The following is a 27,498-nucleotide window of genomic DNA, read 5'->3' as shown; positions in this document are numbered from 1 at the left end:
ACAAAAATCAAATCAGGAAAATAGTGACAAGTAAAAGAAAACGAAAGGATGAGTCTAGAGTTCAAGTTAAGTAGGACCAAAACAGAATACTTACAGTACAAGTTCAGTGACGTAATATATAAGACTGACATGAAAGTGAAGCTTAATATACAGGTCATCTAGAAGAGAGAAAATTTCAAGTATCTTGAATTTCTTATACAAGAAAATGGGGAGGTTGAGGCGGACGTCACTCACTGTATTGGTGTAGGATGGATGTAGTGAATGCTCACATCCGGAGTTTTGTGTGATAACAAGGTACCAACAAAATTTAAAAGCAAGTTTGACAACGTGATAGTTAGATCAACTATGTTGTATGGTGCAAAGTGTTGACTAGTCAAGAACTGTCCTGTTCAGAAGTATGAAGCAAGGGTGGTTCAAAGGTAAGACTAATAAAGTATTTGCCTTAGGCCCCCAAAAATTTTGAGGCCTCAAAATTTTAATAGAAAATTTTGTCATTTTCAACTTCACTTGAAATAATCAAGATTGTGAAATACATTTAAAAAAATTATCTAAAAAAAAAAGGGAAGAAAAAGTTATCTAATTTTCTTATCAGAAATATTTTAGAGCTTTAAATTAACTAGCTCAAACTTCATACTAATAAATAAAATTTTAATAACAACATCCAAATTAATATATTTCAAACATATGGCTTACATTTTATTAACTAATGTAATACTATTAATTACTTTATTTAATAACATTAATTTTAAATATATATATATATGAATAAATTATCTTTTATCTCTTTCTTTTATTTTCTCTCTTCGTCTCTCTTCCTTAAATGAGTAGTTATTTTTTAATTGGAAGGGAATAAAAGGAAGTTATGCTGTGATTTAGTATAAAATTAGAATGTTTAAATAAATTCATTGTTTTGAGTTTACTAAATAATTGAAGGAGAGAGGAAAAAGTCATTTTCAAAGAGAATCAAAATCACACACAAAAAAATTAAGCAATCATTTTGATTTTTTAATCTACTCTCGAACACATGCGATGATTTATCAATGGAAGGGATTATTTTTAAACAGAATTGAAACCACTCAACAGAACTTTATACGGTCATTCTGAATCTACCTTCGGATACATAGGATTATTTTTTCAATCAAGAAGAGACATTAATTTTTAAAGAATTGAAATCACCAAAAGAACTTAAACGATCAATCTGAATCTACCGCGGAACAACGCAGGATGATTTTATCAATGGAGAGTGAAAAAATCATTTGTATGGAGGATTGAAATCGATTAAAAGAACTTTTACACGATCGTTCTGATTCGAACATAACGAAAATCATTTTATCAGTCACATACTAGATTAGTCAAAATGACAAATTTCATGTACATAAAAGAACAAAAAAAAAAAAATCAATTTATCTGATCGCTCGACATTGATTTTTACTTTCTGTAAGCGAGAACGGATTTTTCGAATTCATTTAAAATTCTTCAAGTTCACTACCTCTTTTTGCTTGCAAGAATGAAAAAAAATAGGAGGTCTTGTTGTTTAATTATAACGGGTTTTTTGATTTCTTAGATTTTGTGAATTTGATCAAAATATAAATAGAAAAAAAAAATTAAAGTAAAAGGATGTCTTAGATTTTGTGAATTTGGTCAAAATAGAAATGGAAACAATTTTAAAGTAAAAAGCAAAAGATTAATTTTTTGAAAAAATGTAGTAAATAGTAAGGTAGCATATAATCTAAAAATATTAATGAACCTAAAATTTAAATATTGTAAGAAAAAGTTAGAAAATTTAAATATTGTAAGAAAAAGTTAGAAGGGTATAAGGTACAGAGTTTAATAATGAGAATAATGGGGAAAAAAAATTAGTTCCCGTTCGATTACTCGATTTGGAAAAATAATACCTTATAGGGGTCGTTTAGTTATCAAGATCAGTATTCTGATAACGATATAAAATTTAAGTTATATTTATGTGCATTAGGTTATTAATACTACTCCATTAATAATACCAACAAAAATTTACATCAAAAACTTATTATTATTCACCACTCGTATTGACCGCTAGATAATATAATTTTTTTTGTAATCTATAGATAATTTTGTAATCTATTTTTGGTAACACTAAAAAAGGAGAGTCAAACCTCGTAAATCTCGTCTTAAAATTCGTAAACATTGTAACTCTCGTCTTATAATTTGAAAACGTCATAACCCTATAACCCTAATCTAATAGGAGTAATTTGTAAACCTCGCAACTCTCATCTTATAATTCGGAAACCTCGTAACTCTCGTCTTATAATTCGAATATTAATTTCTTAGATATTTTAAAAAAAAACTTAACAAAATTACTAAGGGAACAAAATATTACTATAATTAACTTTTTCTTATCCTTTTATTGTTATTACGATCTTAAACCACTCGTTAAGAAATATATACATACCATTAATTTTAAGAAATATTTTTGAATGAATAAACTTATGGGGTCATTTCTCATTGAAATTGACATTCTGGTGTTGATATAAAATTTGTGATTACAGTTATTTCGTACTTATTATGAATTAGTTTATTAAAAAAATCTTAGACCTAGATTTTATTATTACTACTTATTATCTCGTATCAAACATAGGATAATAGTATTAACTTATTTTAATCCCTGGATTAATTTGTCATCTATTTCGAAAACATTACAAGAGGAGAGTTAAACTTCACGACTCTCGCCTTAAATTTAAATATTAATATCTTAATTATTTTGAAATAAATTGGTATAATTACTAAGTAGGTAAATTATTATTACACATTACTTTTTTCGTTTTTTATTTGTCCTTTAAGATTTAAATCCACTTATTAAGAGATCTATTTAATATCACTAATTTTGAGAATGTTTTGAATGATATACTTTCTTGGAATCGTTTAGTCATCGAGATGAGTATTCTAATATTGATTTAAAGCTTGTGATTAAATTTATGTTGTATTCAATTATGGATTTTAGTTAATATCAACAAAACTTTAAATCAAAATTTTATTTTTATTTACTCTTTCACACTGAATGCGGTTTAGGATTTATTATAATACATCTACATGGTGTTTTAGTCTATTTTTGAAAAGATTGTCTATATTTTAGAATCAATTTGTATTCATGTCGGGGCGTTCTACAATACAATTCATTCATCTCGTAAGGAGTCTGGTGGGGCATTACATGAAGAGTAAGAGGGATCTATATGTGGTGTTGAATGATTTAGAAAAGGCATATGATAGAGTCTAAAGAAAATTCTATGGAGATGATGGAAGGTCAAAGCAGTACTTATCATGTATACTAATGCAATCAAGAACATGTATGATGGATCCAAGATCAAAGTAAGAACAGTGAGAGAAAACTCGGGACACTTTTCAGTTATATGATGGAGCTACATCAAGGATCAACTCTTAGTCTATTTCTATTTGCCCCGTGTGATGGATGGCTTGCATGGCAAATACAAGGTAAAGTGCCATAGTGTATGTTATTTTTCAATGACACAGTTTTGATTGATGAGACTCTGGACAGATTTAACACTAAGTTAGGGGTGTAGAGACATACCTCCTTCCTCCATTCGCTTTTACCTGTCACTTTTTGATATGAAACACTCGTTAAGGAAACAATGATTGATATAGTAATTTTACCATATTACCCTTATTAATTGATGTTTAGAAATATTTATTGGAAAACGGTTTGGAGAAAATAGTATAAGGGTAAAACATTAAAAAAAAATATTTTTTCTTAATTTGTTAAAAATGACAAGTAAAAAAGAAAATCAAATCAGAAAAATAATGACAAGTAAAAGCGAACGGAGGGAGTAACAGTCTAGAGTTCAAGTTAAGTAGGACCAAACAGAATAATTGGAGTGAAAGTTCAGTAACGTAACACATGAGAATGACAAATGATACTAATTGTGAATATAATATATATCTTAATTGTCTATGAAAATTTACAGTTAAGTTTCATTAGACTATAGATAATCATTAGGTTTGAACTTTCTTTTAGTCCTTATCGAGCAAGAAATTTATGTGTTCACCTTTTGAGAGGTTTATCATGTCGTTCTCTTATATGTAGTTTATAATTTTTTTAAGAAACGTTCATATGGTGTTGTTCATGGCTTCGCCTAAGTATAACATTGAGTTGACATCTTAATTTCATGGTTAAGGCACAACATTCGGTTGACATCTGATATGTCGAATTGCATTTATATTTTTAAAATTTCGACGTTTACCATTAGTTAAAGTAATAAATCGAGAAAGCTAAACTAAATCAACAAGAACCAAACCGACTTATATACAACCCTATATATATATATATACAACCTATATTTTGTTGTTTGTATTCTAGTATACATCAGTATATTTATATATTTCGCCTTAATTATATTTGTCGCATGAACAAATATAATTATTGATGTAGGTTGTACGTACTCATTGTGTGTACTAATACAGTTGACATATTTTGTATTTGTTATACGAACAAATATAGTAAATACCAGTGTTTGGCAATTTAAGATTTACAGAGAATGGTAACTATTGAAATAATAGTTACACTTTTGGTAATTAGTTATGAAACTATAGTAATTTCTGAAACTTTCTCTTATATTTAATTCTACAGGGAACTATATCGAGATTTTGTTTATATGCCTTAATGCCATATTTAGAGCTCGTTTGGTCGGAATTTTTCACTTTCTTAAAAAAATTATTTCACTTTAGTAAAAATTATAAGGTTTGGCCATAAGAATTTCAAATACAATTTGAAAAAATGAAAACAAGTGAAACTTGTTTTCACTTCAATTTATTTTCATGGTTAAATACAACTTCAACTCAAAAGAAAAAAAAATAGTTTTCATGGCTAAATGTCTACTTAAGAGGTGTGAATGGAAAATGAAAAAGAATTATGAAAAGGCACCATGAAAAAGGATGCAATTGTAGCAGCACCTTTTCACTTTAATGGTTATGACCATTCCGATGGATTATGACTTTTCTAATATGTTGTAACTTTTTCGATAAGACACGATAAGCACCTCTTCATACTACCTTTTCATTGGCTCTAAATTTCGGAGAACTAGCCTCAATTTTCAGCATCAAAATTTAAGAACTTTCTTTGCATATTTTCTAACAAATAAATATATAGTCATGTATGATATGTTGCGTGCACCAAAATCTCGTTGGTGTTTGAGGTATCACTACTCCAGTAAGTATATCTATTTTATGCTGGAAGAAAGTAACCCAAAACTTCAGATATAATAAGAAGATTAAATTCCTTAAATACACACGATAAATTCTGTGAACTCGGATATCTTAAAGTTCTTACTTTTTGTTTTTTTAATTTACTTCGATTTTGTTGTTTACTATTTTGAACCTACGATACCAACATGCTCTAAAGGATTCAAGCGCCAAAGAATAACATATTCAAGTAAGGTTATTTTTAGAAAGTCCCTCAGAAATATAATTTTCCCATGTGGATTTTATATGAGACCAATTCTTAAATGACAAATTACACGTCAAGTCACATGTTGAGTCATCATTAGATTTTTGTGTAATTCGTTTTCATTATAGTTATGAATGGCTCGTAATGTTTGCCATAATTAAAGTTATTATAGCAATAATATGTATTTAAGTGGAAAGGGTAAAAGTGAAGCAAACCATTCTTATTATCGAGTCTTGGAGCTGTAAATTATTGCAAATCATTATTCATCGACTCTCGGAACTGAATTCTCATTATTTCAAAAAAACTTTCGCCGAATCCCTTGCATAGTTAAGATAAATATTATCCCCAATTTTAACCTATTTATGGGTGATATCTATGATTGCACAAAATCCATTAAGGGTAAACTAAATTAAAAATAACCCTCCCAATTAATGTTGCTTAAGGGGCGTTTAAATTCTTTTAATTAGAAAGAGGGATAATCTACTACTTTTCCTATTAGTACAAGAAAATCACGACAGATAATTTGAGACGGAGAAAGTACACTCTTAAAGCTACATGAACCAAATGCAAAATTGCACAAAGTTTGAATGCTTCAAGTGTGATCTTGTACACAAAAATGGAGTGCTATACTGTCTGCATATTTACAAACATAAATAGAGCTGCCAATTCATAATCAAATGACCCAAAAAAACATAAATAAAATAAAAAGACTCTTGTCTAGGGTAAGAGATACAGAAATGCACAAACAAAAAGAACTGCAAATTAGAAAATGCCTATATATCGTGGATTAAAAATAAGGATATTCACAATGGAAACGAACCTATGCAATGTATCGAAACCCAATCTTTCTCTTCTTCCTCCCTCTTTTTTAACCTTATCAATCATTATCCTAATTATTACCACATTCAAGCTCAACGATTTGAAGCAAATGAAGAAACTATATGGCTAAAGCTGTTAACTATCACGGACACAAAAGTATTGAACAACATCGCATACAATATAAGTCACTTCAGTAACCAACCACCTATTGGCGGAATTACCATTGCTATCCATCGATTGCAGGGTTAAAAACCGTTTCCTACAATAAAAAGTGAAGAGGACAATGATTATGATGGTATAATAGCAGTAATTCATATTACTAGTTAACGATCTGGTTGAGGTTATTACAGTTTGAAACAAACCTGATCACAGACGGGGCAGGTTTCACTTCTCTCCATCCATTCAAGAATGCATGAAAGGTGAAAATGATGCTCACACTTTGTGCTCATTTTTGGATTCTCAGCATCGTATTCTGCAACGAGGAGTAGAGTCATCTTACAGTTTCTAGGTGAAGCTATAAGCGAGGAGTTGGGCAGTGTTTAAAGATATTTCTCACCTTCAAGACAGATGGGACACTCCTCTTGTGGTGGTAAAACTACAGGTACATTGGATTTTTTGAGATCTTCGGACTTCTCAAGATCATCCTCCACTTCCTTTATTGCATCAAGCTGGATATCTGTTTGCACGTTGCCTTCGGAATCTTTATTACCTTCAGACTCCTTTTTATCCTTGTCTACAGCTTCAGGAGTGTCTGCTGAGTTTAGTGCGCCACCAGTTTCACTGTTTGTTTCTTGAACAGCAGCCTCATTCTTGATGCTATCTGGACCTGGTGGAGTCCTGGGCCTTCCTACATATGTTTCATAAGGCATTGGCATTGGAGGTGGTCTGTAAGTGTCAGGACTTGAGGTGTCCAGATTCGTATCAACCAAAAGCGCAGTGGAGAATGCTGCAGCTGTGACATGATGAGATGACAAGGGTTCACGCTCTTCTGGCACCATAGGATACTGTAGAATTTTTTAAAGTTGAATAGATCAATATGGGCACAGCACAAAATACAGAATGATTGTAAAACCAGCTAGAACAACAAAAAATAACCAGTGTAATCCCATAAGTGGGGTCTGGGGCGGCTAGGATGTACGCAGACCTTACCCCTGCCTTTGTGGGGGTAGAGAGGTTATTTCCGATAGACAAGAATTGTAAAGCAGTTAATCCCTCAACTGGAAAGGTCAATAATATTCCACTATAGAAAGCATTTACCACGTAATAGTGAACTTCAGTTACTAATACTGAGAAACGTAATTCATAGTCTTATATTCAATTCCTTTTGTCTTTACTGTATCCTCCTTATTTTCTTGACTAAAAAGACTGCTGACGGACTATGATAATAGACCAGCGGCTCTTGTCAAGGACCTATGTACTATGCTATATACAAGACAATGCAGCAGTTGCATGGAATTGGTATTTGCGCAGACTATTCACTTTTGATGTCACACCCGTGTCAGATTCTCCAAAAATACACTCCTCTTGGAGAATCCGACACGCACCCATTTTGAAGAGTTAAAAATAAATCATATTAACCCTCTTGTATAATTCAAAGTAGAAAAAGGAGGAAAAAAATAAAAGGTTATGCGAATAGAATGAACTTATAACCAAACATACCAAGAAGAAAACTGCAAAAGAGAACCAAAGGTCCTTTCTGGAAAATGCTCATAGTGAGCATACAATGGTACAGGGAAAATACAACAACAACAACAAACCCAGTGTATTCCCACATAGTGGGGTCTGGGGAGGGTAAGATGTACGCAGTCCATACAATGGTACGGGGAAAATAGGAAGGAAAAAAATGATGATAACCCTACATAAAAGAGAAAACAGTCCAATTAACTATATCCACAATGGTTATACGATGTCACAGCATGCTATGACATCATGCACAGGGGCAAGATTTCAGGAACCAGGTTTAGAATCCTATGAGGCATGACCAACACATACAACGTTGGGTAATGATTCCTCGAGAATGGACACTCACTGGACAGAAATCTGACACTATCAGTTAGTGTCCTAATTCTTCTAACTCTCAGACAATGAGTCCCTAAATTTGCACACCAAGTTTGCCAGTTCTTCCCTGTTTAAACTTTTTGAAACATATTAAAATTCTGATAAGTAGAATTGGCATGGTTTTTACATAAAACAGCAAAAGAAAGGAAGCGGCTTGAACTCAATTTTTCCTCTTACGAAAAAATTTTGATCTTCAAAGGGACTTCCCAACCAGAATTCTGTAATCAAAATATTCAGGATTTAATAGAAGGTAAATGTCATCTGGAATGAGGATACATCACTTACACGATAGAATGAGGGTGAACCATTCAATTCCACTCGCTTTGAAGCACAACAGCAGCAGCAACAATTACCCATTTTTCTGATAATTTATCTAGGTCATCCGCCAGCAATGTTTAAGACCTTGCTCATTCTTTTCTCTGCAACATTACAACATAATACTATCATTATTATGCATCAAATTTAAGAACCAAAGGAAGCCTGCTTGGCTTCTAGATTGATCATAAAAATACCGATCAAAGGAATGCTTCCAGATGTAGCAAGCACAAGGATATTACATCGTACACAATAGAGCAAGTTACTAGAACGATCAGGAGAAAACACTGTTATGAGAGCAAGAAGCAGCAATTCCGATAGTTTGACGGAAATTACTCACTAGCAGAAACCAGTTCGATTTATTTATAAGTGAGACCAGTTTGGGAATTTAAGGAAGATGCAATAGATCATGACAAAAGAATATGTTATCACTAAGCACAACCACCAAAACTATGTCACAGAATTATATCTCAAACGTTTCAGCTTATGTGATGGTTATATAAAATCGATGTCACGTGGTTGAATAATATTTGTAGTGGCCTCGCAAAATGAAAGTGATACCTTCCACACTTTCAGGTGATTGGACTAGAACAGAGATGCCAGTGTTGAATCAAGGGTTACAAACTTATAGAACTAATTAACCAAGTATAGATGAACCATGGCCCAAAATATTTCTATGGCAGTTCTTTTGTTTTTGGAAGCAAATGGACCTTGCCCCGCAATACTACTTCTAGAAGCTGGACAGAGTAGGAGCAGATAGAAGAAAGGAGAAGCAGTGGAACACTTTACTGGCTTGTATCTGGTGGGCTGTTGGGAAGTTGGAAAAGAAGAACTGATTTGAAGATAAATACAATTCCATCCAAAAGATAAAGGCCAACAATTATTAAGTATTTGGTTTAGAGTGAAACTGGTAAATGAAGCAGAATCACTTCTAGCGCTGTTAGGATCCCTACAGGTTTAGAAAGGGTATAATTTTGTTTTCATACTTGCATCCACAATGTACGGAATTTCCCGCACCAGCTAAGAGGGAAAAACAGTTCACACATTAGCAGGTTGACTTTCAATTCAGAAGCAAAAGTGTCAAGTTAGTCATGATATCTCTCTTTTGTGAACAAACAACCACCACCATGCCTCTATACCCCTTCCACACTATTAGAGTCAATGCCATATAAATATTGTTAAATAACTTGTTATTCAAGGCAAATTAGAGGTTTTATAAAACTAGGGGGTCTGAGTCTCACACTTATCTCTACCAAGATAAGCTAGTCTTACTGATATTACCAGGTCAATAAGCCAACTGAAACCCAGAAAATTGGACTTTGTTCATATATAATTGAAATCAAATCAATCAAGTGAACCACAATCTGGAACATTAATTTTAACTAGTACTCATTTAAGTTCATACAAATCCGTGAGGTGCCTTTGTTACTAGACAACACTAGGTTAGCGTGAGCTTGTAAAATTCTACAAGAGAATTGAGAGAAATACAGTAGCTTAATATTCGTTCTGAACCCGCCCCCACCTCATTCTCAAAATGCAGGTGCAGCTTCTCACAAGAATAGAATAGCAATTAAAGGAAGGTGCATTTTGTTGGTGCCCAGAGCTCAACACTGAAGCACCAGAGAGAACTCAAATTTTTGAATCTGCTCTCTCAAGGATTGATCAAACTGCCAAAATCCAGTCTATATATAAACATAATACTCATGGAAGATAATGAATTGAATTTTAACTTAAAAGTCCATATAACACAGTAAACGGCAGCTGACCTCTCCCCATTACATAAAGTACAGCTATTCAATTGTCATTAAACTGACAAGAACAAGCCCAATTTCCAGTCCAAACACATCAAAATGAAACAATTAATCCACATCAAAATTCCAAAAAAAAATGATTCAGAAACAACAAAATCAATCATGATAAATTAACAAACAATCCTAAATCCAAAATTCATGCAAAAATAAAATAATCCACATTCAATCTATCTCCATAATAAGCTAATGAACTAATGAAAGCAATTCCCCCCCCTCCCCCCCCAAAAAAAAAAAATCAACAACCACGTCAAATTCAAGCTGAAAACAACAAGATACACACTAAAGGCTCACTGTAATCAATCAATCCCTATGCATCAAACAAGTTGTACACACTAAAAATCATGTAGCACCAGAGTTCTCTCTGAATTTTTTGAATCTGTTGTCTCGCGTATACAGAATACACATGGATGTTAATGAATTGAATTTTAACTTAAAAGTCCATATAACACAGTAAACAGCAGCTGACCTCTCCCCAATACATAAATACAGCTACTCAATCGCCATTAAACTAACACAGTGCCACTTCCAATCCAACACATCAAAATGAAACAATAATAAATCCACATCAACATTCCGCAGAAAAATGATTCAAAATCAAATAAAAAATTCATGAAACAATCTCCAGAATTCCATATATATCCATAATAAGCTAGAGAACTCGAAATTTTCAATCAACTCTCTCGCGGATCGATCAAACCGCCAAAATCTAGTCTATATAAGCAGAAAGCTCTTGGATGATAACAACACAGTAAATAGCAGCTGAACTCCCCCCATCTCTCCCCAATACATAAAGTACAGCTACTCAATTACCATTAAACTAACATAATAAAAGCCCTATTTCCAGTCCAAACACACCATACTGCAATAATCAATCCACATCAAAATTCCACAGAAAAATAATTCAAAAACAACAAAATTCATGAAAAAAATAATATAATCTCCAGCATTACATATATCTCCATAAAAAGCTAAGCAATTCCAAAAAGAAAAAAATCGACAAACAAGTCGAGCTGAAAACTAGCAAATAAATACTACAGAAGATCATCGAAATCAATTAATCAATCACTATGCATCAAACACTAGAAATCATTGGATACTCCGGAGCTCATCAATGAATTGAGTTTTACAGAAATCCATATAACACAGTAAACGGCAGCTGACCTCTCCCCAATACATAAGTAAAGCCAATCATCAAAGTCAATTCCAAAATAAAGGAAAATGAAAAGTTAGCAAGTCGAATTCAAGCTGAAAACAACAAAATCAAATCCAAAATTCCATATATATTTCATAATAAGCTAAGCAATTCCAGAAAACAAATCAATTAGCAAGTCGAATTCAAGCTGAAAACAACCACTACATAACTACAAGCAACTCAATCGCCATTAAATTAACACAAACAAAGCCCTATTTCCAGTCCAAACACATCAAAAATGAAGCAATTAATACACATCAAAATTACTCAAAAGAAAAATGATTCAGAAAACATCAAAATCAAAATCAAATCCAAAAAATCATCAAAAAAAAAAAAAATACAATCACCAGAATTCCATATACATCCATAATAAGCTGAAATTCCCAAGAATAAAAAAAAATCAGCAACCAAGTCGAATTGAAGCTGAAAATAACAAAACAAACACTAGAGAAGCTCACTGTAATCAATCAATCCTTACGCATCAAACACCTCAAAATTCGTCAGAAAAATGATTCAAAAACAACCAAATCAAATCCAAAATTTATCCAAAAAAAAATAAATATATATATATATATAATCTCCAGAATTCCATTATAAGCTAAACAAAATTCACCAAAAAGAAAGAAGGTAGCAAGTCGAATTGAGCTGAAAACAACAACAAAAATGAACAGTGAAGGTAAACCTATAGAGATAGAATTGGTGTATGTATAGATTGTTTACCTTAGCTGCTGTTGTATGTGATTGAATTTTGCACAAAGTGTAGAAAAACGGTGGAAAGGTTTTGGGGGTGGTGGGGGGTGGGGTGGGGGATATTTGGGGGGTGGGGTTGGGGTAGGGGTGCGGGGTGGAGACGGAAAGAGCGTTTGGGCACTTGTGCTTATTTTGTGCGAGAGTGTGTCACACCCACTTCCAATTTTGGAATTATATACTCCCTCCCTTTAATTTTATGTATCGTACGAAATTTAAAAATAAGGGATGAATTTATAAAGTTTATAACTAATTTTCTAGTTAAATCTTTTATTTTACTTGTTATTTTTAATATATCAAAAAAGATAATATTTTTCTATATTATTCTTAGTATTAAGTATTTTTTTCTCCAAATTAATTTCAAGACACGATATAAACATCATTTAATAGTGGAACTATGATAAAATAGTCATGCTATTAATTATTTTTCTTAATGGATATGCCAAGTCAAAAGGATTAATTTTGTAAAATACAATTTTAATTAATATTTTAGAGTTTTAAAACATCATTAATAGGATTAATTTTGTAAAATATATTTTTAATTAATATTTTTCTTAATAAATATGTCAAGTTAAAAAAAAATAAGTAAAATAAATGAAAAAAATAATAGAATATTTATTATATCTCAATTGAATATAATAAATTCAATTTACAATAACTATAGGTAACAATAAATTTGAAATGATTTCTTAATTTTTAAAATTGGATAAGTACTAATGAACATAAAAGATAGTTTGATGTACTAAATTCATTATATGTAAAATTTGAGAAATGGCTGAACCATAAGAATCAATTGTATATTATCTTATTCTGTATATTTACAAGAGGCTTTCACAGCTCAAACGGATACCTTATGATCAGATAATAGTAATACTACAACAATATATTTATTGCTATTGTTATTACTCTTCCGCGTATTTTTACTTGCTTAGATTCAACAACAATTTCTTAAGAAGTAATAATAAATAGAATGACCAATATGGGTTGTGGTGCAATTGGTGGAGTTGTTTCACCCTTAATCAAAGATCAAGGGTTCGACCCTGGGTATGGAGAAAACGTTGTTGAGAGCGTTGCTGCCTTAATGGGCCCTGCAACGCGCGATCCGAATTAATCGGGGCTCCAATGCGAACACCAAACACCGGATGAAAAATAAAAAAAAATAAAATGGTAAGTCTACTATACTCCTATTACTTTATGAATATAATAAATAAAATAATTATTTTTGATGAATCATTTCTCCGTTTGGTGTGTTAAAAATTCTGCTACGTGTTAAATTTGAAGAAAAATTAGGTCATAAAAATCTATTATACATAAATCTTAACTTATATTTTCGCAAAATATTTTCACTTACGTGTATAAATGATTTTTACATCCTACGACAGCAGCTTACACTAATTACTCCAAGACAATATAGTACTCCCTCCGTTCTATTTTACTCATCCCAAATTGGAATGGCACAGCTATTAAGAAAAATAATAAATAACATGGTTAGTTTACCATAGTACCCTTATTAAATGATGTTTATATTTTAATTTAAAGAAAAAGTAATTAACGCAAAGGGTAAAATATGAAAAAAAAAAATTATCTTGTCTTAATAAGTAAAATAGGACACCAAATTAAAAAATTTAGGACGAATAAAATGAAACGGAGGGAGTAGACGAATGAAGTAATATTAAATGAATCGTACAAATAATTCATTATTAATAATTAATGTGGGAATTGGAAAAGGACTTTGATTTATTCTTTCTTTTGGGAAATTTGTACGGGGCAACGACTAATGCGTGAGAGTGTGAAAGTCCGTAAATACATGAATAAATAATTAATGTGAAAATTCCATAGTACTCCTTTGGTTTTATTTTATACTTTCTCCGTTTTAAGTTATCCATTTCAAATTAAGATGACACAATAATTAAAAAAAATAATTAATAACATATCTAATTTATTATAGTATTTTTATTAAATGATACTCCTTCCATCCCATTTTACCCGTCCTAAATTAGGATGACACAGCTATTAAGAAAACAATGATTGGTAATGTAACTTTATCATTTTACCCCTTTTAATTATGTCTTGTTGTTGGTTCTAATATTGATGGATGGCTAATACAAAAGCACTATTTATATTCTTAATGGTACTCCTCTTTGTAATATTTTTCAAGAATATTAATAATAAGGAGTAATCAATTACACTAAAGGTATAATGAGAAAAAAAAAATGTTTTGTCTTGATAAGTAAAAAAAGATAAGTAAAATGGGACAATAAATTAAGAAATTTGGGACTAGTAAAATGGGACGGGGGGAGTATTTACAATTTAATTTGAAGAAAAAATAATTAATGCAAAAGGTAAAACATGAAAAAAAAAAAATACGTCTCGTCTTGATTAATGAAAAAAGACAAGTAAAACGGGAAATCAAATTAGGAAATTTGAGACGGATAATTTGGGACGGAGGGAGTATGTCTTAATTTAGCTTGGCATATTGATTAAGAAAAACAATTAATAACATTGCTAGTTTATCATAGTATCTCTATTAAATGATATTTACATTTTAATTTGAAGAAAAAATAATTAATGCAAAAGATAAAATATGAAAAAATAATTTATCTTTTCTTGATTCGTGAGAAATGACAAATAAAATGAGAAAATTATATTAAAAAATTCGAGACAGGTAAAATGGGACGGAGAGAGTACTTACTATATTTTTAATTCGTTCACTTTAGCCTCAATTATTGGTAAAAAAAAATTACTTTTTAAAAAAATTATTTTACTTGATTTTTATATTAAAATAATTATTTTAATTCATTTAGCTAATTTTTAAAATCAAGAGAAGTCTGTTACTACTTTCTTCATTTCTTTTTATTTCCTTCATTTGAGTTGTACTTATATTTTTAAATATTTACTTTTTTAATTATTGAAGAATAGTTTGATCAAAATATTCCTATTAAGCCCTTGTTCAATAGATGTAATCGTTATTAATTTGTAAAGAGTTATACATTTTAGTTAGGGATATACTGATAAAATTACTTTTAATTTTATAGGGATAAGAGGTTAATTAAAGAGTGTGCCCAATTCAAATAGAGTAAATAAAAAGAAATGGAGAAAATATATATTTTCTCTTTTTTACCCTCGGTATTAAATAACTAAAATAACAATCAAATTTAAAGTTTTAGATCATTATTAAAAGATTAATTTAATAAAATATATTCGTAGTTAAAATCAATAAAAATAAAGTAAAATGGAATGGAGGGAGTATATATGTTCCAAAATAAGTATGACCTTTTTTTTTTGGAAATTATTGCTATTTTTTGTCTTAAATTTTTAATACAACAATAATGGAGATGTATATATAGTTATCATTTTATGAGAGAAATATATTATAGTTAGACTATTTTAAAGAGTATGTTATTCTCAAATATGAAGTAACAGTACAAGCTTAACGCAATCCAATATCAACACATCTAATATATTTATTCAACTGATCATTCTTTGACGTATATAGCTACGCCTACGCCCTTAATTCAGTAAATATTTAAGATTCATTTTTTTATAGAAAATAATTTCTTAGTATAAATATAAAACTTTAATCAAATTATCGAATTATGTCAAATACTTAGCTCCTTTTCTTTGTATGAAATACGTATTTTATATTTATTAATTTAATATAAATATCAAGTACGAATAAATTATCAATATCTTTGAGATACATGTGTCATTGTCAATAGTACATTTTGAGGAAGTTTCCAAATATTTAGGGGATAAGTGAGATAGCCACCTTTCTTGCCTTGTTTACCAAACTTACTATTCATATTGGTATTTTTTTTTCTTAGTAGTACATAGAAAAATTGACACGTCATGGGAAACTTCAAGAGAAAAAACAATAATAAGAATTTTCAAAGAAGTTGAAATATTATTTATGTGGGTAGAACAAAATTATAAATGCATAGCCGAATTATTTATGTAGTTACAAATTATTTCGTTAATCAAATAAAAAAAAATTCCAAAACAAACTACGACATACAAACTAATAATATTTTCCCAAAACCACTTATTCAAAATCTTTGATTTAAAAAATTAAATCAAAATCAAATGTAAACATCTTATGATCTTATAAAATAAAGGGTGGCCCATTTTTTGCTTCCTTAAAAGTTACTTATAGGTTATATATTAAACTCAAGATCTTTTTAATATCTTTATGCAATCATGATACGTATGTTTTCAAAGTTTCACTATTAACTTTACTCTTCCCATTTTAATTTATTGTTTTTATTATTTTTTAATTTGTTAAAAAAATAGAATGACTTTTTTCAGTTTGACAACGCTTCAAATAAATTGAAATGGAAAAAATAATAAGCTTTATGATTATGAAATTTTAAAAAAAGCTATTTTGATACTTGAACTTTATACATGTATAAAATAGTTGTAGAAATCACAAGGATGATCTCATATCTTTAATGTAATCCATTTAATAAAGTAATCAAGATATGTTAGTTCAAAATTATGTAGGATAATGTATACTAATATTGGATCGACTTACTTAGCAACAAAACAAAAATAAAAAAATAATATAATGTAACCAACAGAATTGTGGTAATTAAGAGTGGAGAACAATCATTTTAAATCCATGACACTTTTCATGATTGGAATAAAATATTGTCTCAATAAGTTATCATTCAAAGTAATAATGCATCTAATGGAGTTTTATTACCACCTTTTCAAAATTTTTTAATCAAATTTTCAACTGTTGTCCCTTTTTGGGATGAAAAGGCTCAAAAATACCCCTGAATTATTTGAAATAGTTTAAAAATATCCCCCGTTAGATTTTTGATTTAAAAATATTCCTCCGTTAAATATTTGGCTTAAAAATATCCCTCCATCTAACGAAATTCGGAAAAGGATCAAAAATACCCCTGAACTATCTGAAATGGATAAAAAATACCCCTCGTTAGTTTTTTTGCTCAAAAATAACTCTCTGTTAAATATTGGCTAAAAAATACCCCCCCCCCCTCCTTAACAAAATTACACCAAGCATGTCATCTAGATAAAAAAAAAAACACGTGGCTATGTCACATTACCATCCACATGTAAAATGATATATTTTTTAATTATATGACATTCCTTTCTTCTTCTTCTTTTTCTTTTTTTTGCAAAGCAGTTTTATTGATTTGGAAAAAAAAAATATGATCAATAAAATTAAAAAATTCTAAAATATTTAAATAAAATAAATCAATGTTTTTACTGGATTTAGCTTAACGTTTTGGGAATTTCTCGACATTGAGAAGGTACTAAATAAATTTTGTTAAAGGAGTACAAATTATTCAATTTTTTTTCATTATATGATAAACTTTTCACTTAGATTATTAAAGAAAATTATATCCATGTTTTTCTAGTGATTAAAATATATTAAATGTCATTTACTTTTCTGAAAGTGAAATTTGCAAAAATTCTAAGAATACTTGATGATTAAACATAAAATTAGAAAAACTATCAACAATCATTGAGTTCAGAAAAAATAAATCAACATCACTGAATATAATCTTTTTATTTAACTCTTTCATCAAGAAGAAAGGAATGTCATATAATTAAAAAATACAAACATTTTACATGTGGATGGTAATGCGGCAAAGTCAAGTATTTTTTTTTTTAAGAAAAAGGCTAAAAAATACCTTGATGTATTATTTGTTGTAGTACTTCCTAATGAAATTCAAAATTTAATCATACTTACAGAATGAATAATAGTAGAAAGAAATTGTTTCACTTCACCAGAAAAGTTAGCCAACTTATTATATCGACCTCTAAAATTTCTTGAATATTAAAGTTTAACACATGAAGCAGAAGCACAATAGCATAGTGAGTAAATTATAAATACATTGTAGATTGTAACTATAGTTTTAATATGACCACTGAAGTGGTTATAACAAAACATAGAACAAACGTTGAGATGAGAATTGTTGGTTAAAGGCTCTAACTATGAACAGGGACTAGGGAAGAAACATATCATATAAATGCACGACTTCACCTCATAAGTCACAACTATACAACCTGATCACATAACCTCCTGATCACATGGCTGCAACTTCACTGTTACACCAGGGATTCCCTAAAAGACAAGATCGATCAAATCCCATTAGGATCATCAAAGTCGAAATATTTTTGAGCCTTTTCCGTAAAAAAAAAATCACGTGACTATGTCACATTACCATCCACATGTAAAATGTTAGTATTTTTTAATTATATGACATTCCTTTTTTCTTGATAAAAGAGTTAAATAAAAAAAAATTATATTCAGTGATGTTGATTTATTTTTTCTGAACTCAATGAATGTTGATAGTTTTTCTAATTTTATGTTTAATCATCAAGTATTCTTAGAATTTTTGAAAATTTCACTTTCAGAAAAGTAAATGACATTTGATATGTTTTAATCATTAGAAAAACATGGATATAATTTTCTTTAATAATCTAAGTGAAAAGTTTATCATATAATGAAAAAAATTGAATAATTTGTACTCCTTTAACAAAATTTATTTAATATCTTTCCAATGTCGAGAATTCCAAAAACGTTAAACTAAATTCAGTAAAAACACTGATTTATTTTATTTAAATATTTTTAGAATTTTTTTATTTTACTGATCATATTTTTTTCAGATCAATAAAACTGTTTTGCAAAAAAATAAAAAGAAAAATAAATAAGAAAGGAATGTCATATAATTAAAAAATATAACATTTTACATGTGGATGGTAATGTGGCATAGCGACATATTTTTATTTTTTTATCTAGGTGGTATGCTTGGTGGAATTTCGTTAAGGGGAGGGGTATTTTTGAGACAAAAAACTAACGAGGGGTATTTTTGAACCTTTTTCGAATTCCGTTAGAGGGAGGGGTATTTTTTAGCCAAATATTTAACGGAGGGGTATTTTTGAGCCAAAAATGTAACGAGGGGTATTTTTAAGCTATTTCAGATAGTTCAGGGCATGTACAGTACACAAACATATGAGCAAACTTTAGACTCGAATCAATCAAATATATGAGTAAATTTTAGACTCGAATCAAACGATTTTTGAATGGATAATCTCCTAAAGGTTATAGCATTTGCACAACTATTAAATATAGGAACAAACAAAAACTAAATAATTCAAGGAAAAATAACATAAAAATACACCTTAACTTATTATATCTACGCATATCTCCACTTTTACAAAGTAATTATAAAATTTTTAAGTAATTATGTATTTTCGCTGGATGTATCGGGAGCTAATTACGTATCTCGACAGACTCAAAATCGAAAAAATGTATTAGGAAATAATATGTACTTTTACAAGGAAAAAATGTATCTTCGTTTGATGTATTATGTATCTCAACAGATCTAAAATAAAAAAAAATATTTCGGGAGCTAATTGTGTATCTTTACAAGAAAGAATGTATCCTCTTTGGATGTATCAGTTTATGTATTTCGACAGACTCAAAATTAAATTTTTTCAGTAATTATGTAAATTATCGAAATTTTCTATAATCAAGCTTCAAACTGTCGTGATTTACGTTGTTTCTCTTTCTTTCTTTGATAGGTGGGCTTAAGTTTAAATTGGGTTAGTTTTTTTCCAAAAAGAAAGACTGGCAACAAAGCTGTGGAATGTCCAAAAGTTGAAAGCCTTATACTAAAAGCCCAACAAGCCCAAATATTTTGTACTAAGCCCAAATATCGTAAGCCCATTTTGACCTATTTCTTACACACAGATATTATTAGAACGAAAGCTCGATCGAAAATGGGAGATAATAGAGCGAATTCGTTAAAAGAGGTTATTGTATTCCACAACGACTTGACTCTTGACCTTATCTTGACCCGCAATCCCGTATTTTTGAAACTAGGCGGGTTTTACTAATATCTCATATGTCGTGAGTTTGAATCCTTCGGGGTTTCGTATTTTTTAAATTAGGCGGGCTTTACTAACATCTCATATGTCGTGAGTTTGAATCCGTTACAAATGTGGCTACTTTTTTTCAGTTAAAGATTGGAGGGATACTCATGTGCCACGGTGTTGAGTCACGTTTGACTTATTCTTCTTGTAATATGTCGATTCCCGATTCGTCCACGTGTCATGCCCAATTTTTTACCCCATACACCAATAAGGTCTATTTGATCCCTTATAAAAACATTACTCATAAATCGACGTATATATAATTTCAGGTAAATTCAAGATTTGAAGTTTATGCGTTCATATCTCAACCTTAAATAAATACAATCATAAGTAATTAAATTCAAAGTCAATTATTTATAGATACTTAATGCAACAACAACAACTTAATTAGTATTCCACAAAATGCGGTCTAGGGCGGGTAAAGTGTACGCGCAGCCATACCACTACATTAGATGAAATAAAGAAGTTGTTTTTGATAGACCTCGGCTCATGACAGATAATAGTATAACAAACAAAAAATCATAAACTATAAAAGCACACAACGAAATGGGATAATACACTGCTAGATAATAAAGGAAACAAGACACCAACAAGGTAATATCATAAACTATCTATTCAAAGCCACCGAAACACCACGAACAAGAAACTTCAGCACAGACACAAACTAAGCACTCTTCCCTACTATAGCGATCGAACTCCTACCCACTAACCCTTCACCCTAATCCGAATTCTCCACACCTTCCTATAATAATTTTTTTAATATATATAAGAGTCCAAGCAAAAATTATTGTATTCGTGTGAATCCATACCTAGGCTTAATTTGTATGTTTTTAAACAAGTTGGACTACCATAATCGGAGAAAAGTGACGAATAAATACGAAACTACACTCCATATGTTGTTTGACTTCGCATAGAAAAATAATGGCATCAACATAAAGAAAGAATATAACGCAAAGGTATCCCCCACCTCACAAATTTTAAATGCAAAAATAATGTGGTTTGTCTACTTTTAGGACTTATAATTCCAAATTAGTCAGCATTATAGAGTTGTTAAATTATAGTTATGAAATACATTTAAGTTGAAGTTTCACATGGACTAGAATTTAAACTTCAAAAATATTATCATGGAGGAGTTTTCTCACGTTTGAAAAAAGTGATTATCGATCTAGACTTAAATAAATAAGAATAAATTACTCATTTTTACCTTCGTATAAATTGATGAATCTCTTATTATAGTCGAGTGGTGTCACATTTTATGTATGAGAGGTGGGGTGATCGTTTTTTAAGTGTAGTCTCTTATTCTTCTGCGTATATTGCTAATTTTTTTTTTTCAGATTACACTTGAAATATTTCTTTTAAACGGATAATTTATTAGTGAATATTTTTTTAACTCACAAAGATAGAAATAAGATCCACATACGATTTATCTTCTTCATATCCCATTTATGAAATTACACCAAATATATTCTTGTATTATTGTTTTGCCTCAATTGAAATTTGGAGATAAGGATTTCATAATTCTCCTCAAATTTTACTAACCATTATAAATCACCTTCCTCATTTTCAAATAACAATCGTGTAAATAACTATTTATGAGTGGAGGGAACAATATGGGTCCACTAAAACAGAAATAATAGAGCAAATCCAAAGAAGCACCTCTAATCTTTTGCATAAAATCTTTTGTAGGGACCAATAATAGAATTGTTTTGGCACCAACTTTTAATGTAAGTAACGTGAAGAGAAAGGGACTCTTCTCAATCTCTCATATCATAATTCTTTTACCCTCTTCAAATATTATCGAAGAACAAAGTCTTGAAGTAACTGTAAAATTAATATCATTCAAATCACAAGTTAAAAGCGTAGAAATTGAGGCTACATACAATAAACTTTTGAGGTTTTGGCCTTTTCTAAATTTCTAACATTGAAGAAGTTTTAATGCTATCTTTATATCAAATATTAATGTGAAGCCAATGTTAGGTATGGTTGCACAAATATGGTATCTCTTCGGTTGGTAGCTATATTTAATAAAAATAAAACCCCACACCAATGGGTCTACATCTGCCAACTTATAGTTGACTCGTGACACCTATTTACAGCCTGGCTTCCACATCCACAAATTTTTACATACAAAATAATAAATAAATAAATAAATAAATAAATTATGGTTTGAGATATTTTTATTGATCAAGAATGTCAACAAATACAGCCAAAAAGAAAATAAAAAGAAAAGGATAAAGCCAAATAAGCTTGATTAAGACATGTACAGCATAAATAATTTGCTGTCCCAAAGGTTTAAGAATGAATTTAAGTTTGCATTTTTATATAATGGAAATGGATGGTGTGATCATACACCCTTCATTTTCTATAACAATGGCACATGGAGCATGCATAATCATACAACTAATTTCACGAGATATCTATTACTGTCACCGACAATCCCAAACACATATCAGATAAAACCGTCCACTAATGGATAGATGAAAGTACCAACTTGAGAATAATATTGCGATTTTAAGACGTGGATTTCAGTCACCAAGAAAGCAAAAAAGAAAAGGTAAGATTCACACTAGAAATGAAGGTTATAAATATCAACCGGGTTCGGGTCTGGGTCAAAGCCCCATAATACAAAGGTTAGGGATCCGGGAGACAATTTTTGGGGGAGTAAGCTAACAAAGAAGCTCCCACCTAGTCTCCATTAGTAGAGTTGCTATAATTAGCTGAACTAAGTTAGAGGTTCATAAATATTTACTCTATATATGCATTATATTACACATAATAATCCAACCTTCTTCACAAATTTCCCTTTTATCATCATCATCAACAAATCTCAATGTGTATCAGTTGATCTTAATCTCTTGGCTGCACGGATAAATTCCACCACCACTTGTACCTCGTCAACTCGCTGCAAAGATTGGAAGCATCCGTTAGGAAAATTTGGGGGGGGGGGGGGCGGGGGTGAGTAAGATTGTGAAGTTAAGAATACCGTGAAAATGAACCAGACCTGTGACGAGAAGTGCTGCTGAACAGCGCTGAGCAGTTGATCCTTTGTCGGGTTAGGGCTAATATGTGCCTGCATTTACGCGAAGCATGTTTAATAACTTGAACCAATCTGTTTGATTGATCGTAGAAAAATGATTCATGCTAGCAGAGACTTACAAGGTTGAAGTTTCGCCAGTACCTCCATAATGAACCAGTTCCTAGTTTTGCCAAGTTCAACCTCTGATAGTCCAAAAAAAGAAACAATTTAATAAAACAAGCATGTTCAAGCAAGACCGTCACAATTCACAAAAAATAAACTACGTTTCTGTAACACCACAACATCAACAAAAAGCAGTTCAAACACCGGGCAGAGGAAAACTTTTCTTTATGTGTGCTTACCGGTTGCAAATAGTTAGGGTCAACTTCTCTGCAATTGCTACGGTTCATTGTCTTTGGTGGTCCAGACAAGGCCCATGGCCTTGTATAACGAACTCTAGGCTTGCTCACTTTTCTGTATACGACACCAGTAGCTTCCAAATACAAGGATTATAATCAAATAAGAAACCTTTTCAGAAATTAGAAGAACTGATTAAAACAAAGTTCAGACAATGGAGACTAACCAAAGTGATGGTTTTCTTTTTCACCAATGTCTGAACCACTGGTCGAGTCATCAAAGTCATATTCATCGTCTTCTTCATCCCCCGTGGGAGGTTCTAGCACGCTCAATGCATTTCTTTGTAGCTTGACTTCAACCCCATTTTTCAAAACCTTCAATTTGAGAAAAAGAAGTTTGAAAATTCATTCAAAAATCAAATCGACAACAGAATCAGAAAACAAGGATGCTAAATAGTAGATTTCACTAGATATTCATTCTGGACAGTTGGGGACGTCAGGTAACAAGGAAAAAATAAATACACTTCTAAAAAGAATGAACCACTCACCAGCCAATGCCAACCACCAAGTCCAACAGCCTTCTTGACAACCCCCTGAAGCCCCAGCAAAACACTCTTAGTTCTGTTATTTCCCGTCACAATAACTTTGGTATGCCTTGGAAGTACAGACAGTTCCTCGTCACCACTCTCTTCGCGGAAAGGTGATAACACCCGAGCAGGACATAGTTGAGTCTCCAGCATTTTGCTCGTCTCAACAACTAAACTAAATCAGTGATCCCAATGAAGATGGCAATGGAGATCCAAACTAAATTAGCTACTGGTAAACCAAACTATGGAATTCTACATAGTGGCTAATTCTTTCTCCCTTGCTCCTCATTTCAATCATATAATGAAATAACAAAGCGCCAATGACAACCGACTTGGGTAGCAGATCAAACTCCAACTTCAATGTAACGTAAACCAACTTCCAGTACAGAACTAAATCCCAAGAATATCAATTCAGTCCCAACAACAGGATTCACCTCACAACAGAATTGCTTTGCTGACAGAGACTGAAATCTTTTTAAGTTTCAAGAACGAGAATCAATCACCCTAAAGAAGAAGTAGAACTCCCTATCTCAAACGAAAATCCTGAAAAAGCAACTATCAAGAATGTCAAAAAGGGTACCTAAATAATTCCCACAAAGTATTGACACTAAACTGTCCAAATAAGGCATTTTCATACAGCCACATATACTAAAAGTAGATGCACAAAAAGAGAGTGATCTTTACAATCTGATGTACTGACACGAAATTACTTATGGAATGTTGAATGCTATATGAGCCAACAAGCAATAAAATTTCTGCAAGTCACGGATTCAGCATGAGTAATAAATGCAAGAATGCATGATCCACTAAAATCTACAGCATATTAAAAAAAATGTTATTTCTAAAGCATATCCATTTTAAGATTAAGGTAATTAACTAAGCTTGACCTCTCTAAGTCAATAAAAATTAGCAAAAAAAACGTACTTAGCTAAGATGAAGATCAGATATAATATACCGACAAAAAGAAAAATGCACAAGGAATAAGGCAGACAAATATGCATGATACTACAAATTCGTAGTATTGTTGATTTAAATGCCCCCCACGCCCCCCCCCCCCCCCCCCCCCCCAAAAAAAAAAAAAAAAAAAACCAGAATAGTTGATTTGACAAGATTTTATTTTATTTTTTAGAAAAAGCAATTTCCCTATGTAAAAGCTTTAAAAAGGTGAAAAATCAAGCAAGCAATCATGCTGTAATCGTTCAACAAATTGAACATAAAAACTGCAAATTAGAGAAGAACTCAGAATTATTAAATTGAAATTGGAAAAGACAAAAGTTCTTTTTTTCCACAGTGCTTAAAACACACACCAAAGACCAAACTGTAGGGAAAAAATCAAGCAAAAGCAGTTTCCTAATGTAAAACTTCAAAAAAAGTGACACTCAAACAAGCAATTACAGCAGATTTGAACAAAAATAAACTTCAAATTAGAGTAGAGCTCAAAATTATTAATCAACTTCAAATTGAAAAAGACTAAAGTGTGAAAAAAATTCACAATGCATAAAACACACACCATACTGTAGAAAAAAATCAAGCAAAAGCAAATTTCCCAATATAAAACTTCAAAAAGGTAACACTGTAACAAACAATCAGCTGAAATTGTTCAACTAAATCAGTAGATTAGAAAAACAAAACTGAAAATTAGAGAAGAGCTCAGAGTTATTAATCTCAATTTTCCAATTGAAAAAGAAAGAAGTTTGTTTATGCTGAAATTGCTCAACAAATACAGTAGATTCAAACAAACAAACTGCAAATTAGATAAGAGCTAAGAATTCTTAATCAATTTCAATTTGAAAAAGAGAAAAAGTCTTTTTCACAATGCGTAAAACACACATAAACCAAACTGTACAAAAAAAAATCCAGCAAAAAAAGCAAACACGTCAAATCGTTCGACAAATTCAGTTGATTCGAACAAAAAAAACTGCAAGAAGTAGATAAACAGCTCAGAATTATTAATTTCAATGTCAGATTGAAAAAGACAGAAGTTTTTTTTTAAATGCATAAAACACATATCAAACTGTAGAAAAAATAAGCAAGCAATATGCTGAAATTGCTCAATAAATTCAGTAGATTCAAACAAACAAACAAACTGTTAATTAGATAAAGAGCTCAGAACTGTTAATAAATTTCAATTTGAAAAAGGCAAAGGTTTTTTTTTTTCACAATGCATAAAACACACATACAAAACTGTAGAAAACTCAATCAAAAGCAAACAATTCAGTAGAAACAAACAAAAAAAAAATAGCAAATTAGAGAAGAGCTCAGAATTATTAATCAATTTCAATTTGAAAAAGGCAAAAGTTTTTTTTTTCTTCACAATGCATAAAACACACATAAAAACTGTAGAAAACTCAACCAAAAGCAAAAAATCAGTAGAAACGAACCCCCCAAAAAAACAGCAAATTAGATAAGACCTCACAATTATTAACAAAATTCAAATTCAAAGCAAAAAAAGAGTTTCATTTCTTTCACAGTGCATAAAACACACATACAAAACTGTAGAAAACTCAACCAAAAGCAAAAATTCAGAAGATTTGAACAAAATAAACTGCAAATTCGAGAATAACTCAAAATTACTAACAAATTTCATTTCAAATTGAAAGGCAAAAAAACTTGTTCAATTTTTTTACAATGCATAAAACACACACACACTCACTCATACACCAAACTGTAGCAAATCCAAACACGTCAAATCCATTACCTGAGTGTGAATGCAAATACCAGTCACTCAACAGTGGATTCAGAAAAAAAAAATCAGAGTTTGGAGAATTAGAGTGCACAAAATGCACGATTTTTTTCGAGTAATCTAGAGAGAGTAAATAGTAATAATTGGAGTATTACAGTTATCTAGAGAGAGAGAGCATACAGTAAATGTTGCACAACTGCTATTGGAAATGGAAAGGAGCTGTTTCTTCTACTGCTAAAGAAATAACAGAGAGAGAGAGAGAGAGAGAGAGAAGATGATGGGTGACCCACTTGTACGGTCCAATTGGCTTTTTCTACCTTATCTTCTTTTCATATATGAACCGGTTTGAAAAATTAAGCGGCTTAGTTGAGCCGGCGGCTCCGGTTGCGTGTTGAGCCGAGTTTTTTTTAATTGTCCTGGTGATAAATGAACCGGACTGAACCGGTGACGTTTAGAAAGGAATCCGAGGCACTCTCGAAAGTGACAATACAGACTACATTTTCTATCCAATTATTTTTGTGATTTACTCTATGCTTCCTGGTTTGGAGCAGGTTTTTTTTTTTTTTTTTTAA

At 30.9% G+C, this 27,498-nt stretch overlaps 2 protein-coding genes across 17 annotated transcripts; both read right to left on the bottom strand.

Moving 5' to 3' along the window:
* Nucleotides 1-6,196: 6,196 nt before the first annotated feature.
* LOC107864746 (E3 ubiquitin-protein ligase At3g02290) lies at nucleotides 6,197-12,535 on the bottom strand. Of its 8 annotated transcripts, none has more exons than XM_047415312.1 (6): nucleotides 12,312-12,352; nucleotides 10,149-10,293; nucleotides 8,597-8,730; nucleotides 6,810-7,257; nucleotides 6,616-6,725; nucleotides 6,197-6,512 (listed from the first exon to the last, which is right to left on the bottom strand). In XM_047415312.1, exons 3-6 carry the CDS (start codon nucleotides 8,666-8,668, stop codon nucleotides 6,480-6,482), a joined length of 663 nt encoding a protein of 220 aa, XP_047271268.1. In that variant the 5' UTR covers nucleotides 8,669-8,730; nucleotides 10,149-10,293; nucleotides 12,312-12,352; the 3' UTR covers nucleotides 6,197-6,479. The 8 variants fall into 8 exon arrangements, with proteins under 8 accessions (XP_047271268.1, XP_047249366.1, XP_016566666.1 ...); XM_047393410.1 differs by having other exon boundaries at nucleotides 12,088-12,339; XM_016711180.2 differs by lacking the exon at nucleotides 10,149-10,293 and having other exon boundaries at nucleotides 12,350-12,535.
* A 10,309-nt stretch (nucleotides 12,536-22,844) lies between these two features.
* LOC107864733 lies at nucleotides 22,845-27,234 on the bottom strand. 9 transcript variants are annotated; one of them, XM_016711173.2, is made up of 7 exons: nucleotides 27,107-27,234; nucleotides 24,205-24,786; nucleotides 23,884-24,031; nucleotides 23,663-23,793; nucleotides 23,441-23,503; nucleotides 23,286-23,354; nucleotides 22,845-23,186 (listed from the first exon to the last, which is right to left on the bottom strand). In XM_016711173.2, the coding sequence occupies exons 2-7, from the start codon at nucleotides 24,394-24,396 to the stop codon at nucleotides 23,112-23,114; spliced, it is 678 nt and encodes a 225-aa protein (XP_016566659.1). In that variant the 5' UTR covers nucleotides 24,397-24,786; nucleotides 27,107-27,234; the 3' UTR covers nucleotides 22,845-23,111. The 9 variants fall into 9 exon arrangements, with proteins under 9 accessions (XP_016566659.1, XP_047270481.1, XP_016566654.1 ...); XM_047414525.1 differs by having other exon boundaries at nucleotides 23,268-23,354; nucleotides 27,107-27,224; XM_016711168.2 differs by having other exon boundaries at nucleotides 26,942-27,222.
* Between the last annotated feature and the right edge of the window lie 264 nt (nucleotides 27,235-27,498).

This window comes from Capsicum annuum, chromosome 1 (genome assembly GCF_002878395.1).
Source record: "Capsicum annuum cultivar UCD-10X-F1 chromosome 1, UCD10Xv1.1, whole genome shotgun sequence".
NCBI lineage: Eukaryota > Viridiplantae > Streptophyta > Magnoliopsida > Solanales > Solanaceae > Capsicum > Capsicum annuum.
This window is presented reverse-complemented; position numbering and strand designations above follow the sequence as displayed.